Source organism: Tiliqua scincoides, chromosome 2 (assembly GCF_035046505.1).
Source record: "Tiliqua scincoides isolate rTilSci1 chromosome 2, rTilSci1.hap2, whole genome shotgun sequence".
NCBI classification, from domain to species: domain Eukaryota; kingdom Metazoa; phylum Chordata; class Lepidosauria; order Squamata; family Scincidae; genus Tiliqua; species Tiliqua scincoides.
Window position 1 is genome coordinate 3,314,754 of NC_089822.1, and position 16,975 is coordinate 3,331,728.

At 48.3% G+C, this 16,975-nt stretch overlaps 1 protein-coding gene across 31 annotated transcripts in view; it reads right to left on the minus strand.

Moving 5' to 3' along the window:
• Positions 1-16,975, minus strand: part of CELF4 (CUGBP Elav-like family member 4) — a 697,876-nt gene that overhangs the window by 38,260 nt on the left and 642,641 nt on the right. For 21 of the 31 annotated variants that reach the window (XM_066616553.1, XM_066616565.1, XM_066616550.1 and 18 more), the window contains 2 exons: positions 14,539-14,682; positions 673-820 (listed from right to left, as the gene is read on the minus strand). In XM_066616553.1, coding sequence (XP_066472650.1) covers positions 673-820; positions 14,539-14,682 — 292 coding nt within the window. Of the gene's footprint in view, positions 1-672; positions 821-14,532; positions 14,683-16,975 lie in introns of all 31 variants that reach the window. The other 10 variants (XM_066616567.1, XM_066616554.1, XM_066616546.1 and 7 more) reach the window with 1 other exon arrangement.

Consider the following 16,975-nt stretch of genomic DNA (forward strand, 5'->3'; position numbering starts at 1 on the left):
TCTTCCAAACACTGGATCCTTTACTTCCCTGCAGCATCCAGACATCACTGAGATTTCATTCATTCATTTCATTTGTTCATTCAAACTACAGATTAGATTAAGCACCTGCTTAACAGTGATGTGCTTGGTGTTTTTTGTTTTGTTTTTTTTTTAAACTAAACAGCAGCCAGATTAGATCTCTCTATAAACTGGGACCACAAAGTAGGGGAAGGAGGATTCAATCCAGATGATCATATCTTAAAAAATCCTCTCCACATAAAAAATTTCAGCATCAAGGAGAAGCAACCTAGCCTCACTTTTCCCCTGGCACGACAGTTTTCCATGTGCAGGAGTTTTGTCCCACACTGCAGAGCCTGTCAAACACTCCCCTTGCACTCCTCAGCATTTCCCAAACTGTAGGTCATGACATGGGTTGCGAGCCCACGTGGATTGGGCCACAACCCCATGTGCGTTCTCCTTGACACGTTGCTCCTGGTTGTGCTGCAAAGCTTTAATAGGAGGACCTCAAGAGAAGAACAGATGGGGATCTGTTCTCATTCCTGCTGCCAGCTATCTGGCTGCCTTCCACGTGGCAAACTACCGTGAAGCAAGGGGCATGGCTTCTGCTTCCCTTGGTGATAGCGTTGGGGCAGATGAGTACAACGCATGATCCTGGCACTGCGAAGTCCTTACCTGAGGTGGGTGTCATGGGCGTGGCAGCCAGACCGTTCATGTTCAGGGCTGCCATCTGCTGCATCTGAGCTGCCGCAAAGGCTGCCATGGGGTTTAGGTAGCCGCCTTGAGCCACGGACGCCATAATGGCTGCTTGCTGCTGCATCAGCTGGAACAAAGAGAACAGGGAAAAAATATCACGCATTCACTGGCAGGGCAGCCCCAGAATGAAGGATGCCACCTCTGCTGCCACCATTATGTATTTTCAGGGCCTTGCAGGGTATGACAAACTGTTGGGGATGGGGGGGAGGGAGCATTTTTGTTATGCCGTCCATTAATTAAATGCAAAAGGGTTGATCAACTACTTGAGCCTTAATGATCCCAAGCTGACTAGCATCACCCACATGACTAGTAAACAAAGCACTGCCCTCGCTCCAATGCAGCTGCATTTGCCCTGAGTGATATCAACACGCTGTGTAATCTGATAGGTCAGCATTTCCCAAACTGTAGGTCATGACGTGGGTTGTGAGCCCACGTGGATTGGGTCACAACCCCATGTGCGTTGTCCTTGACACGTTGCTCCTGGTTGTGCTGCAAAGCTTTAGTAGGAGGACCTTAAGAGAAGACCTCTTCAGGGATCATGCTGGGCCCACAACCCAGTCTATTGGGCATTGTGGGTGTCTGAATGGCTTGCAGAAGCGACTGGAAGTGGCTTCCAGTTTGCAAAGGCAACTTCCAGAAAGTTTTTGCTCTTCCCTTGAAAGCACACATGTCACCCCAGAAATGTTCAAGGTGAACATTAACCACAGCCCTAATCACCTTCAGCCCCTGCTGGAGAAATGATACTGGACTAGTTGACCCTGTTGTCTGACCCAGCAAGTCTGTCCCTGTGATTCTTATATGCAAAGTCATCTGTTTGGCAGTACCTGAGTCCTCCAAAGTTTGTGCCATGACAATTTGTTGCACGTCGATTTTATCTCAGCTCCACATGCTAAGTAATCTTTGTGAAGGTGCCCCCATGTGGTGACTGCTGGAACTTACCCAGTCAGGAAAACGAGTCTTTCTCAAGCTTTGCCCCAAAGCGTTATTGACCAGTTGCCACCATGAGTGCGTGTCTCTTTGTGTGTTAGGGGGTGTTGGGGGTTTATAGATCTCAAAATGTTCGGTGGATGGGGAGGCAGGTGAGGCAGAGCCTCCCCGCCTCAGTCCTTCGAAAAGTGCCACCACTGCTTTGTCAGGTGCTCAAGAACATTCAAGCCTCATAAGGTGGAGCTTTCCAAAGGACTCCAGCAGGGAGGCTCTGCCTCACCTGCCTCTCCACCCACCCCACGTCCCTGATAGGTACTGACATGAAATGTATACATGATATCACAGCTCTTCATAGTCAGTTTTAGTGGGCTGCATGACAGCGGATCTTAATTTTTAAAACAATTTTTTTGTACAAGTACATACATAAACTTGTATGCCATAAGTGGGCAGGAGGTCTGGTCTAGAGGGTAGAGCCTCCGTCTGCCTGAAGATAACATCCAAAAGGTCGCCAGTTCGAGGCCACCGGCACCGTGCGACCTTGAAGCAGCTGACAAGCTGAAGCCGAGCTGTTCCATCTGCTCTGAGCGTGGGAGGATGGAGGCCAGAATGTGAAGCCAGATTGGAATGAAACACCTGAATGTAGTGGTTCTTGAAAGAAAGAACCTTCTTTCAGTTGTAAAAATCCCTATTTAATAAGGGATTTAAATAAAGCCTGCCTATGTAAACAGCCTTGAATAAAGTCTTGAATGAAGACCAAGAAAGGCGGTATATAAATACCTGTTGTTGTTGTTGTTGTTGTTGTTGTTGCTGTTGTTGTTGTTGTTGTTGTTGTTATTATTATTATTATTATTATTATTAATAATAATAATAATAATAATAATAATAATAATAATAATAATAATAATAATAATAATAATAATAATAAACTCCAGGAGGCAAGAACTACCTTAGAAGAAGCACTCTCTCCTGTGTGAAACACGGGGGGGCGGGGGGGGTGAAGATCACACAGGCCTGCTGTGAAACATGGTGTGCACCTTTTAAAGCCAGTTTTAGTGGGCTGCGTGACAGCAGAACTTAATTTTTAAAACAATTTTTTTGTACAAGTACAAACATAAACTCCAGGAGGCAAGATCCACCTTAGAAGAAGCACTTCCTCCTGTGTGAAAGGGGGAGGGGAACAGACCTGCTGTGACACATGGAGTGTACCATTTAAAAACAAAAGGAAGCCTGAGTGTTTAGATCAGTGATTTTTAACCTTTTTTGTCTCCAGGCACACTGACAAGGTACTTAAATTGTCAAGGCACACCATCAGTTTTTTGATACTTGACAAGGCACACTGTGCTGTTGGTGGGGAGCTCACATCCCTATTGGCCCTACTAACAAATGACCCTCCCCCAAACTCTTGTGGCACACCTGCAGACCATTCGCGGCACACCAGTGTGCCATGGCACAGTGGTTGAAAATGGCTGGTTTAGATAAAGCCAATTTTTTATATTGACAAATATGATAGCTTTTGCATTGATGACTATTGTGTTTTTTTTAGTGCTTGATTGCTTTTTTGGATTAATGCATGTTGTAATCTATGGCCAATACCCTCATGTGTAACCTGTGTAATACCAGCCCCAAGTCTAACCCGTTTTCCTCACCTGTATCTGTAATAAACGAATAAAATACTAATTAAAAAAAATAAAAACAAAAGGAAGCCTTTTCCTTTAAACTTATTTTCCTCTTATGCAAATATATGCAGATTCAACCAATTCATTCATTATTTGTTCTAGTAAAACTCATAAGATTAAGATTTTTGTTACCAAATGAAACTTTCTTAAAAAGCACCTAAAGCGAAGTGGAGTCAATGTGAGCATTTCCTGAACATTTTGGCAGTATTTATAAGTGCCAATGTCTTGGTGATTCTTCAGTCATTTCATCAAACAGGGAAAAAGTTTTCACCCATTTAATTTACAGTATATATTACCTGAGATATGTGTTCATATGCTGCCTTTCAACACATATCTCAAGGTGATTTAAGCCATTTCTGCCCAGCATTGCATGTGTGTACACCTGTGGGCTGGGCAGAAAGGGGTTAAGAGTGAAAATATGCTGAAATTCTTCAGCAATGCACCCTGAAGCCTGCTTCATTTGCCTTCCACAACAGCAGTACATAAGCAACTCTGATCTGCTAAATAATTTTGGGACATGTTCCCATCTACAGTATGATCCCTGGTTGGCTGGGATCACTCTTGTTCCTGTTCCCAGGAAGGAGGAGTCATTTTATTTTAATGACACAAGTGGTGGCAGATCAGGGAATCAGTGGCAGGCTTGAAAAGAGGTGAATATTTGCTTTATTTAGTGTGCTACCGGTGGGAGATATTTCCCCTCCAAGATTTTTTGCTCTGAAAATTGAAATGGGTGGACATGCTGCATGGCCTGGCTTCTACTTCTTACCTTATCACTGCCATTGCTGCCACACTTTTGGGTGTCAAGACTGAGAGATGGCAAAGCTAGAAGACATTCATGCAAGCTTCCCTTCTTCACTCCTACAGCTTTTAACTGGCTGCTGTTGCCAGAGCTCTCCCTCCCATCAAATGCCCCCACAATTGCCATTGCTGCATTTTTTTTTTTTAAATGTCCTCAGTTCTGTTTGGAATAAAAGTACTAAAGAAAAGCTGGACCTTGCTATGATTTCCTGTATCTCAGCACACACCATCTTTGTGTCAAGGTGGCGGCTTCCTGTTTGATTGTTAATTACCCTTCCTTACTGCATGCCATGCAAGGCACTTTCACATTTTAATTAGCGATTTACTCTTCTTTGTAATTACTGATGGAGTGATTAGGAGCCCTTTTCTATTGCCGCACAATAGTGGTCTCCTGTTTAAGTGCTGTTGGTGCTCATGGAATTTATCCTCCAGATTTGTCAGTGAGCAGGTGATTCTGTGAAGTACACCAATAAGAGCAGGGAGGGGAGAGAGAGAAAGGAAAGAGTATTTGAGGAGACCAGGCAGAGTGCAGCGCCCAAGAGCATGAGCTTGAAAGTGGGTTGTCAAGGACGTGGAGTCACAGTTCAGTGGGACAGGACATGATGCTTTATAGCAGAAGCTCCTGGGCAGAATCCCCACCATTTCTGCAGGTAGAGCTGGGATTGACCCCTTGGACAGGATAAACAATGTGCACCAAAGTCGAATTCACAATCAAGGAGCTTCCTCTGTTCAAGTATACAGCTTGGTTCCTGTCTCCCCAGACTCACTAGGCATCCTCAGGTCAGCCGCAAAGGCTCAAGGTGATAGTACTGATCTACCTTACAGAAATGTTGCGGGGATTACTGTGAGAGGGAACCTGAACGGGTATGATGCACACAGTGACGTAGCTAGAGGGTGTGAAAAGCATGAAGGGTGCAATCCTAAGCCCTTACGTCAGTGCTTTCCAGCACTGACATAAGGGTAATGCAGCTCCGAGGTAAGGGAACAAACATTCCCTGACTTTGAGGAGGCCTCCATGGTGACACCCAACTGCAGGATGCAGCACACGTCCCATTGGCACCGCTATGCCAGTGCTAGAAAGCACTGACATAAGGGGTTAGGATTGCACCCTAAGTTTTGCAGGGAGCATTACCGCTGCGTGCAAGTGGCCCCTTCCCTCCTCTTCAGAGCCATTCTGGGAGAGGGAACATAATGGAGGCATTCGTCCCGTCTCTGGGTCTTACCTGGCATTTGCCTCAGTTTTGCACCCCTGCCCGGAATGGCTCCAAAGGGGAGGAGGAGGGGCAGCCTGTGCGCCTTGGTGAGGCTCTCTACAAAACTTACAAACCCTACAAAACCACTTCGACCTACGCCACTGCATGTATACATGACAATGAGGGGTGCATTAGAGGTTGGCCAGGCCTGCAACTATCAGAAGACCCACTGAATTCAGAAGACCCATTGAATTCAGAAGACCCACTGGCAGTGGGAATAGCACCCCCCTGCATTCTCAGGAGGCACCAGCAGGGCTCTTCTTTCTTCTTATCTGACTCCTGACCTTGCTCCTGGCATGGCTGATTCAAACACAGAAATGTGGGACTTCTAGTTTGATTAGTAGGAACCATCTGAGAATGGATGATGACCAGATCCCAAAGGATCTCCTCTATGGAGAACCCGTGCAAGGAAAGCACCCTACAGGTAGACCACAGCTGCGATACAAGGACATCTGCAAGAGGGATCTGAAGGCCTTAGGAGTGGACCTCAACAGGTGGGAAACCCTGGCCTCTGAGCGGCCCACTTGGAGGCAGGCTGTGCAGCTTGGCCTTTCCCAGTTTGAAGAGACACTTGGCCAACAGACTGAGGCTAAGAGGCAAAGAAGGAAGGCCCATAGCCAGGGAGACAGACCAGGGACAGACTGCACTTGCTCCTGGTGTGGAAGGGATTGTCACTCCTGAGTTGGCCTTTTCAGCCACACTAGAACGCTGTTCCAGAACCACCTTTCAGAGCGCGATACCAGAGTCTTTCGAGACTGAAGGTTGCCAACATTATGTGAATGAATGAACTCCATTCACACAATTGCTTAAATCAAACTGGAAGTTTTGCCGTTCCTCAGTTGAAGGAACTGTGCAAAGAGCCCACCTGGCAGCTGCTTTTCTTTCTTGTGCATCAGGTAGCAGGAGCCCCAGTCCTCCTGCTATCTGGGCGGAGGTGGCTTGCAGTGGCATTGCCACCTTCACACCCAGGAGCAGTCAGTGCTGCTTCCTCCGTTTTGCTGATTAAGGGACAGAGAAGTTAAATGCAGCAGAGTGTGAGAGTCTGGACAGGTTACATTTAGAGTTATCCCATTAGTGTGTATTGGACACCTCAAGACAAGGAATCCTATAACCCTGGAAATCAGAGATGAATCATACATGAGAGAGCCAGGCCCTAGAATGGAGGAAGATTTATAGGAGGTGAGCCAGGTTTCTCGAAGGGTCATGTCTTTCTCCTGCAAAACTTCTAGAGCGTGTCTTGATTTGACACAAGGCCATTAAGATAAGTAGCAGGTCACATCCTTGCATCACCCTTCCTAAGATGAGGGTCCGCTGACCCTTTAATCTCATCTCATTTCGTTTCCTTCCTGCCAATGCTCACTGGAAGCTTCAGGATCCACCTCTTTTATTGTTTTCAAGAAAAATCTGCAACTTTCACCCCAGTAGCATCGCTAGAAGGGCTGCAAAGCACTAAGTTTGGCATGCAAGCAACCCCTTCCCTACCTTCTGGAGGCAGACGCCTCTGTTTTGTTGCCACCGCCCAGATTGGTTCTGAGGGGGAGGGGCTGCTTGCATGCTATGGTGAGGCTCCCTGAAAAACTTAGTTCATTGAACCACCTTTAGCTATGCCACTGTCCCCCCTCCCCCCAAATGTGCCTTTCCCCATTTCAGAGGTATTCTTGTTTGCACAAAAGGGTGATCATCCCACACGCAGTGAAGACACAAGGAACCAATGTGACTTCGTAAGGGCCTCAGCTCTATTAAACTTCCAGAAAACTTCCATGGCCCATTTACGACAGCGGAGCCTCCATTCAGCTGTTGAAAAAGACCCAGTGACGGCATGAAGCTATTACCATGCTGGGCCTGTGGCAGCTGCTGCTGCTTTACACCACTTTACACCGCCACAGAGCTGGGCCTATACGGACTCTGGTGAGTCAATGGCCGGGGCGTGATGTGGGTGGGGAGGGCAGGGGGGTTTTGGGAAGGGGATAGTGAGGGCAGAGGGCAGGAAGGGAGGGGGGGTGGATTCCTGTGGCACTAACGTGAACCAGGATCCTATCTCCTCTTTTTGAACCTGCCCCTAAAATGTGTGCCAGCTGTATAGCTGGTGTTGGTCTGAGGAGAACCACAGGCCACCAGGAGGTCTAGGCAGAGGTAAGTATGCTCCCCCCCCATTGGATGTAGTGCACAAACCATCGGTGGAGCATTGTTGTTAATGATGGGAGATAAAATTGGGCCTAATTAACACTGAACAGTTTACTTTGCAAGGAAGGCAAGTCTGTTATCTCAGCATTCCAGGATGAGGTAACCCTTTTACCAGGTGTCAACCCAGGTGACACCACCTAAGTTCAAGCAGTGGATCAGTGGCAGCCTCAAGCTTTAGGGCGGAGGAGGTCTGTGGCTTCTTCCAAGGCATGCAGCCTTGTGAGTTGTGATGCTGGACCTCATTCCGTGCAGCTTCCTGGGAGCAGCATGAATTCCTGTCCCAACTCTTTGGGTGCCTCAAGGTGCTCACCAAAACGGTAGCACAGGGGTGGCCAACCTTTCGCCTTAGGGCTCCTGGACCCAGTGGCGTCACTAGGGTTTGCATCACCCGGTGCGGGATGCCAGCGCATCACCCCCCATGCAGTGGGCGGGGCAACACCCCAGGTGGTGGGTGTGGTGATGTACCATCACTCCTCCCCCACTGGTTTTCTGGCTGTACCTTTTGATAGAACAAAGATAAAACACATTCTGCATGAAATTATGCATTGATTGATATATAACATGGTAGTATTATTCCTCCAAACTGTGATTTTAGTGATTTTGATCACTAGTGGTGTCACACACACCCCCAGAGTGTCAACTTACTAACAACTTATTGAAGCAGTTCTCAAACTTTTAGCACTGGGACCCACTTTATAGAATGACAGTCTGTCCAAGACCCACCAGAATTGATGTCATGGTGGAAGTGACATCATCGGGTAAATTAAATAAGTAAATAATTAAAATAAAACAAATAATTAAATAAGCAGAAGCCAGCCCTGTTCCACCAAGTGAATTTCCTCTGTAGCCTGCCTGCAATAACATCCCCCTCCAAAAACAGTAAGGTTTTCAGCCCTACCTAGTGCCCAGTTCAATTGAAGAACTTCTGTTTAAACCAGATCACTGTCAGGATCCACCTGGCTTTGCAAGTCTCAAAAAGATTCACCTTATCAGTTGAAGCCTCTGTTTTGATCCTTTTTAGTGGGGGGAGGCTGCCTTCTGGAGCACTTGTTTAGCTGTAGGTGCATAGGATCAGGACCATTATGGTAGCCTTGCACTCTCCTTCACCTGATCTTCCACACCAGCCAAGGCATGTTTGCTTACTCATGAGCAAACACAACCGTGAGGCTTAGTTTCGCTTTCCATAGGACTCAATACATTAATCTGCTTGGAGGGAGGGACTTCCTTCTCAGGTGTTTTTGGGGGCTGCATTCATTGGCTCAGGACAATTCTGGTGTTGTTGAATGCCTCTCAGCCTGCCCTTTCCAACAGACTAAGGCAAGGTCGCCTACTTACAAGTAAACGTGCAATACGGCTCACTTTCACTTTCCATAGGGATCCATGCATTTTTTGTTCTCCAGGTTTTTGACCATAACTTTTGATAGAAAGGAGATATTTTACTCCCAGTTTTTGCATTGCATTCCGCTTGAAATTCTGCATCCAACGGTATATAATATGATGTGGTTACTCCTAACCACTGCAATTTTAGCACGTCACCCCCTCAGTTCGCGTCACCCCCCTATGCGTGTCACCCGGTGCGGCCTGCACCCCCCCGCACCCACCTAGTGACGCCACTGCTTGGACCCTTAACATTTATGTAGAAGAGGGAATTTCAGCAGGTGCAGCTTGTCATCTCACAGATGGAAACCTGGACCTGCTGAAATTCCCTTCTCTACACAACTGTTAAAGGTCCAGGAACCCTAAGGTTAAAAGCTTGGCCACCCCTGCCATCACTTTCCCCTACCCGCACTGCAGCTGCAGAGACTGAAGGCAGAGAGTTGATGCAGCTGCTATCTAATCCAAACAGAATGAGGTAGGGGGAAAAAGCCAACAAGCCACTTTGGTGGTCCGCTGTGAGATACAGGAAGCTGGACTAGATGGGCCTATGGCCTGATCCAGTGGGGCTGTTCTTATGTTCTTAAGCCCAACCACAGCACTTTGGGAGGAAGGTCAACATCCTACTTGGGCCAGGAGGTGGCTGGCTAGTTCCACTCTGTACTTGCTGGTGGGTGGGTGCTGTGCCACAACCCAATGAACAGAAGTGGTATTCGGAGAAAGCAAATTAATTGAACTTGCAATGCCTCCAGCGTACCTACACCAAGCCCTTTATCCTGCCCGCTGTGTGTGACCATTCCCCCTCCAGCGCCATGCCTGCACTATAAAGCGTGGGCAAATCTGCCTCCCCGCGATCGTCTGGGCAAACTCTAACATTTCATGGGGGGGAGGGGAGATAGTCCAGGGGGGAAACGGGGACACGGGCCCATGCCCATCTGTTGGCGTCAGCATTCGCAAGGAGCACTTTGGAAAGATCGATGCCACCATCTTACATCACTTTATGTGTCATAGTTTCCCTTCAAAGAAATTTGGGAAGAATAATTTAGTGATGTGCCAGCAATTCTCACACTTCTAGCCACAACCCACGGTGATGATTCCCAGTACTCCTTGCGGGAACCACCATGAAATCAGGCTTCAAAGGTTTGCCAGATTAAGATGCTGTTCTGGAGGGTAGGGAGGGAGAGGCGTGAGTCTGCCTGCCACCCAAATGGCAGCGTTCAAATGGAAACAGAAAGCAGGGGCTTTGTGGAACTCTAGATGTGTTCTCCTTAGCTCTGTGCCTTGGAACAGGGAACAGGGCTTCCTGTTAGTGGTGACTTGATGCCCCTTTCCCATCATTTCTCCCTTCCTGGCCCAACATACAGCAACTGTTAATGAAGCCACTGACCCCTCAAGTGGCGGATCAATTGTTGTGGGGCACAGCAAGCCATTTGAAATGCAAATGGTCCCCTCTGTCTGATCTGGGACTGCAGGCCACTAATAAGAAAGGCAGCAAGTGCACTGTCTCAAGGGGATCCAAAGGGACTTTCTATGCATTTAGAGGATAGCCCACCCCCTCCAACCACACAGCTCAAATGCACACATTCTATAACATGGGGTTTCCTATTTGCTTCTGGTGATTCCTCCAAGCTGCCTTCCCAGAGCCATTAACTCACAGCCCACAGAGAATAATTGCACAGCTGCCATTTATTTCAATAGGGCTTACGCTGGAGAAGCCCCCGTGGATCCTGGCCCTTTGCTCAGGCTGTAGGAGGCAATTTCCTCCAGGGCTGGCTCCTAGCCAGGGTTTTGCTGGCAAAGGCCTTGACATTGTTTTGATTGCCAACTTGATTTACGACTTTGATGCAATTTTAAATTATTTTTAAACATTAAATAACTTATCCCACCTAAGCCAATTTAATCAGGGGGCCTGTTTTGTTGTCGATATTTGTACTTTTGGTTCTCTAAACTTTCGCCATGTGCCTGAATGAGGAGAAAGTTCATCTCAGCTTGGTAGTGGTGGAAGCGGTTTTAAGTGCCGGTGCAATAGGGAGGGAGAAAGCAGAGGCGAGGCTGAAGACCGGAGTAGGGGAGAGAACATTGTATCTGGGCCCGGAAGTCCAGCTTGGACTGCAAGCCTGTTACATGCTGAAAAAGCTGAGAAGAACTGGAAGATCATGCTTGAGCAAGATTCTGCAAACTTAATTCCTTTAATTGCATGGTTGCAACAGTAATTTTCTGAACCTGTGCTCATGTCACTACCAGTGATGCGGAACACCAGTGGCTCTGCAGCTGGTGGTGATTCTGAGGGGGTGCAGGATGGGATGATTCAAAAGGGTAGAGAAAGAGAGACAAGGAGGTGGTTGGAGAGGAGGGGGAAAGCAGAGAAAAGGTGGGGAAAGAGAGATGGAGAAAAGCACAAGGGGTGGAAATGGTGATCAGGGAAGGTGAAGGAAAGAGCATAAGAAGATACCCAAGGAGGAACAAGAGAAAGGTGGAAAGGGAAAGGGGCAAACAAGATCCCGTAGAGGGGACAGGGAATGAGGAAGAAGCCTGGGGCGGAGGGGCCAGGAGCCTACAGGGAAGAGTGGCAGACACAGAAGGAAGGAAAGGAGGGAGGATTGGGGACAGCTGTCTGGAACACCCACTGCTCACACCCGAGGACTGATCTTCCTGCCCTGGGTTCTGAGAAGGGCACCCACTGGGGAATGTGCAGTGCTAAGATACACTGGCGTTCCTGGAGGGGGCAAAACACTAAGTTTCTCCAGGCGCCTGGCCATTGGTGTAAAGCAGCCCCCTCGCCTTCAGGGCGAGTCACAGCCACAAAAGCAGTGGCAAATGAGGGCTGGGAGCAATTTTAGGAGCACATCCCACGTCCAGGGCAGTCAACATTGAAAAATAAATTGTTGCAGGGCAGCCACAACTAGTTAAAAATGCATTCATCCTTCCAATGAGTTCCAGTCTTAAATGATCAGAGGTCCTGGAGTGTGGTCCCCTGGTGCGTCTACTGATACAACAGCACATTGGTGTGACTTGAGAAGCAGAGGGGCCTTCAGTCCTGACTTTAGCTTGATGTAAACAGTTGGCTGGAACTCCCTCCCTCCCTCTCGCATTTCTAAGGTGCCAATCAGCTCCATATCTTTCAGCTGGTGGTCCAGTGTGGATTAAATGGGAGCAATGGGACAGCGCCAGGCGACATCGCACTGGTCCTTTTCTTTGTGTACAATTTGGAGATGAAGACAGATAGGGAACGACACAGATAACTGGTCCGATTGAGAAACAGGCTCGCAGCACATCTTGGGCCTGCTGACGCTGGATGTGGAGACGTGAGCCTGTCATTTAGACAACTTGAAATATCTCTCTCTCTCTCTCTCTCTCTCTCTCTCTCTCTCTCTCTCTCTCTCTGTACATGTGTCTAGCAGTCTTCGTGATGCTGCAAAACAACTTCTACTATTGACCTCACATTTACAACCGGATCCAAATCTCCTGCGCTGATGCAACTGCACCACTGGAGTATGTGCTGTATCTTGCTGGGGTGGGGTGGATGGGTGGGTGGATCCAGAGGCTTCCTTGAGGTATGGGAAGATATATTACCTTTCACTCCACTGCCCCAATGGGTTTCTGGATCAGTGCCAGCTCTTTTGCTGGCACAGGTTCGAGGAGAGGGAAGGGTAGAAAGGCCGGGGTTGAGATCCTGGTGCGTGTCAGGGTTGCTGGGTTCTATCCCCTCCCTCCCTGAGTTCTGCCTGTTACAAAAAGTAGGGCACTGACTCCGCACATTCCTCTGCTGCCTGTGTACTCCTGCATCACTCAGCTCCCCCCCCTGCTGTGTCCCATTGCCTCCATTATCCAGTAACTTTCTCCCTTCCTTCAGCACCCTTGAACCAGTGGCGTAGCTAGAGGGGGTGCAAATGCAGAATGGCTCCAAAGGGGAGAGGGAGAGGCCACTGGCATGCCACATTCAGGTGCCTGCAAAACATAGTGCTTTGCACCCTCTCTAGCTATGCCACTGCCCTGAACATCTCTGCAAGCTGCAATCCCAGTGCCTGCCAAGCTGCCTCAGGAATACAAGCTTGGCTCCCTCAGCTGCTTTCCTCCCTGGAGGCAATGAAGCCTCCAGCCAAACCCTCCTGGGTTTGCTTTTCAAGCCTTTTCTGCCTTTCTTCCCACTCTTGGACCAGGAGAGGATCCTAGTTCCTCAGTAGTCTACAAGATCACTTCAGCAGATATGGGGAGGTCACCTGAGCCTTTGGCAACCCTGGCCACTGGCCCAGAAACCTCCCCCCCCCCCATCTTTATGTCAGTCAGTTGTCTGATCTCAGAAGCTAAGCAGGGTCAGGCCTGGTTAGTACTTGGATGGGAGACCGCCTGGGAATACCGGGTGCTGTAGGCTTATATCATAGTCTTTCGAGACTGAAGGTTGCCAGCCATGACTACATGCTTAGTCATGGCCGGCCTGTGCATGACATGACTGATGTGGCTCACATCGAGTGGTGGGTTGCATGGAGCGGCAAACAGACGGTGGGCGCCTTTCATGCTGAACTTGTCACTGATGCTCTCCAGTCCACTATGGATTTTGCTGCTCTTTTTGCTTGCTAAAAGCCAATGTTTAGGGTCCTGTTGTGTGAGTGATCATTGTGTACATTATGTCGCATCTCTCTGTTTGATTTCCTTTTCCAGTTATTGTATTTTTTATCCCCATGATAAAAGCTACCAATTGCGGCATCTTTGGCCTGGATTTCCTTCTCACTGCATGCCATTCCACTGAGTGGATCCATGAGCCTCCTGTCTGCACAAGAGATTTCTCTCAGGTGTGCATGTTACAGATGTCTGAGAGCCCGCCTGGTAACAGCACTTATCATAGAAGCATAGAGTTGGAAGGGAACTAAAAGGTCATCTGACAGTCAGGAAGTTTTTCCTGATGCCCAATCAGAATCTCTTTTCTTGCAGCTTGTCCCTGTTGGTTCTAGTTCTACTTTCAGAGGCAATTGAGAGCAAATGTGTCCCTTCTTCCATATGAAACAAACATATGAAACTTTCTGCCCCCAAATCCCAGGCAGCTCCCCTGGGAGCCCCCAGTTGGGAGCCCCCAATTTCCCTATAAGCCATAGCCTGCTGGCCCTCAGAGCATGAAGTGCAGGCCTCCCCAGACAGTTGCTGGAGATGAAGGGGGTCTTTTGAACCCCTTCCAGTGCTTGCATAGATTGGGCCAAGAAAGAGAGCGCCTTGTTTCCTCACCCAATTGGCATACAGGAAGCTGTGTGCTCTTATCCATGGGGCAGCTTTGTCTCTGGAATTGTTTCAAGGATCTGACACTGTGCACTCCAGCGTGCAGCTGGTACGCTCTCCTTGTACCTTTGATCTGCCCATCCTTAGACATCCTTAGACATGGGGAAGCTCTCAGATGTTTGACTTCCCTCCTCTCTGCAGTCTGGAGCAACCCAGAAAAGGCTGCACCATGTGTTGTTTCTGCACATTAGAATCGGTCCCCTTGTGATACGTGGCAGGGCTGGAATGGATGCTCAGAATGATAAACTATGGAACCTTCAACTCCCCTCAGCCCCACTCCCCCACTGCCCCATGTCTACACTTACTGCCTGTGCGTAGGCTCCATACGCTCCAAACTGTATCGCCATTGGGTTGAACATGCCCATCTGCCCAGCCATTTGCTGCATACGCCTCATTGTGCGCTCCTTGTCTGTGTCTGCGAACTTGACCACCAGGCTTGATGAGGCCCCCTGCAGGAAGGAAGAAGAAGAAGGGGAAGACCTTAGTTGAGCTGAGTTGGCTTCTACCAGGAGGACCAGGACTCCTGCCATCTGCTCTGAGACACTTTGGGAGGCAGCTGCCTGACCTTCAGCACCACTCCGATGAGCAGAACCAAAAACACCGAGAGAGGAAGGAGTTGTCCTGCAGTGACACAGCACGCCTTTTGTATGCCAGAAGCTCCAGGTTCCATCCCTGGCACAGAAAAGGCTCATGTGTGAAACCTCAGAGTTGGCAATGCTGAGCTAGATGCACCAGAGGTCTGGCTTAGTCAAAGGCAGCTTCCAATGTTCCCAGAGAGAGGGAAAGTCCAAATTATCCAGAGCAACCCTTGTGGAAAGAAAACGGTGGCTGTGATCCCTGTAAGACCATATTTACGCTGGATCAAGTTGTGAAGATACGTGTACCTTCAAACTTGATTGTGCACCTTCACTACAGGTGTGTGTGACGGAAGGCACAGCTGACACCAGTAGAGTAGCTTCCACCTTTGATGCCCCTTTCCCCATCTATCTGACATGGGTTGGTTGGTGCAATACTGTCATACAAACAGTGGCATAGCTAGGAGGGGTGCAAAGCACTAAGTTTTGCAGGTGCCTGAATGTGCCATGCAAAGGGACCCTCCCCCTCCCCTTCAGAGATATTCCAGGTGGGGAAGAGCAAAATGGAGGTGGAATGCTTGGAATGGCTCTGAAGGGGATGGGCCACCTGCACGGCGCATTCAGGCACCTGTAAAACTTAAAGTTATGCACCCCCTCTAGCTACACCACTGCATACAAATGTGGGAAATTGAAACAGGAATGAGCCCTCTAGAGTATCTTTATGACAAACCTGCATGGTGGATTTTTATTTATCTTTTTTCAAAATAGAATTCCAGAGCTAGAGGCAACCATATGAGACATCACATCTGGCTTCCTGTAAGTAGCAGGAATCCTACGGAAACCCAGGTGCATCAAACAGCCCTTCGTTCCTCCTCATCTCCAGTGATGGCCATCCTCACATGGCCAAAAGAGACTTCAAGAGTCACCTTCTCCACCCTCCTGCCTTGGCACTCAAGCACACCCAAGTGAATCCAATCACATCCTTGTCTAAAGACCTCCAGGGATGAAGGTTTCTTCACATCCCTACACAACAAGTTCTCCAGCTCTGCTGCTCACAAAGGCAGAAAGTTTAAGGATGCCAAGACAACCTGGCAGGTTTGATTTCTGACATGGATATGGTAATGCAGCTGCTGAAGACTATTATCTCCGATCCACCTTCTGTCCCATTCCTTCTAACTGACTTACTTTCAATCAGGAAAGAGTACAGGTGGCTAGAGACACAAACACTTGCCAGCAAGCCAGGAATTCAAATGCATAATCAGATGCTCATCCCACATTTGCATCAGGACTTGCATCCTCTCAACTCTATCAGGCAAGATATTCATTTCAAAACCCTATGTCAGTATGTCAGTAAACACAGTCCCAGAGGGTCAAAGCCTGGAGAATCTGGGAGGACCAAAGGAACTGGGTCGGTTTTGCTCACAGAAGAGAAAACTGGAAGTCTTCAGATGTTGAAGGGTGGATTAAGGGGAGGGGGCAATGGCGTAGCTAACGATCGTGTAGCCTGGTGCCAAGCTCAAAGTGTTGCCCCAGAAGTGATATCACAACCGGAAGTGACATCACACCCAGGCTTTTTAAAAAGTGAAAATTGGAAGGAACCCACCTTCTCCCCCCACCAGCTCACCACCCACTTGCTCTGCCACCTCTCCCCAGTCAGTGGCATAGCTAAGGCATCTATCTGCTCCCTGGGATCAAAGAAGATTTTGTAAACCCCCCCCCCCCCGCATAACAAAATCAAATTTAATTAAGTAAATAAACAAAAAGTTATTGGTTCAATGCTGTATCATAATAACATCTCACTGGCACTCAGAACAATCAGTCTCATAGGTCAGTTTGGAGTTAAGCAAATCCACTTTTTCTTCCACAAGGCAGTTGTGTTTTCATTTTCTGGTTAATCGGCCATAACTTTTGATAGAATACAGACATCCCAATGCAGTTTGTTTCATTGCATTCTGCATTAAATTACCTTTCCAATGATATATAGCATGATGGTATTATTCATACATACCAGGATTTTCACAATTTTGGTCACTACTGTCAAGCTCAGCTTATTGCCCCCTTAAAGCTTGATGCCTGGTGCGACTGCTACGCCCTGCACCCCCTTAGCTACGCCCTGCACCCCCTTAGCTACGCCACTAAGGAGGGGCAGGAGTAAGAAATCATGGCT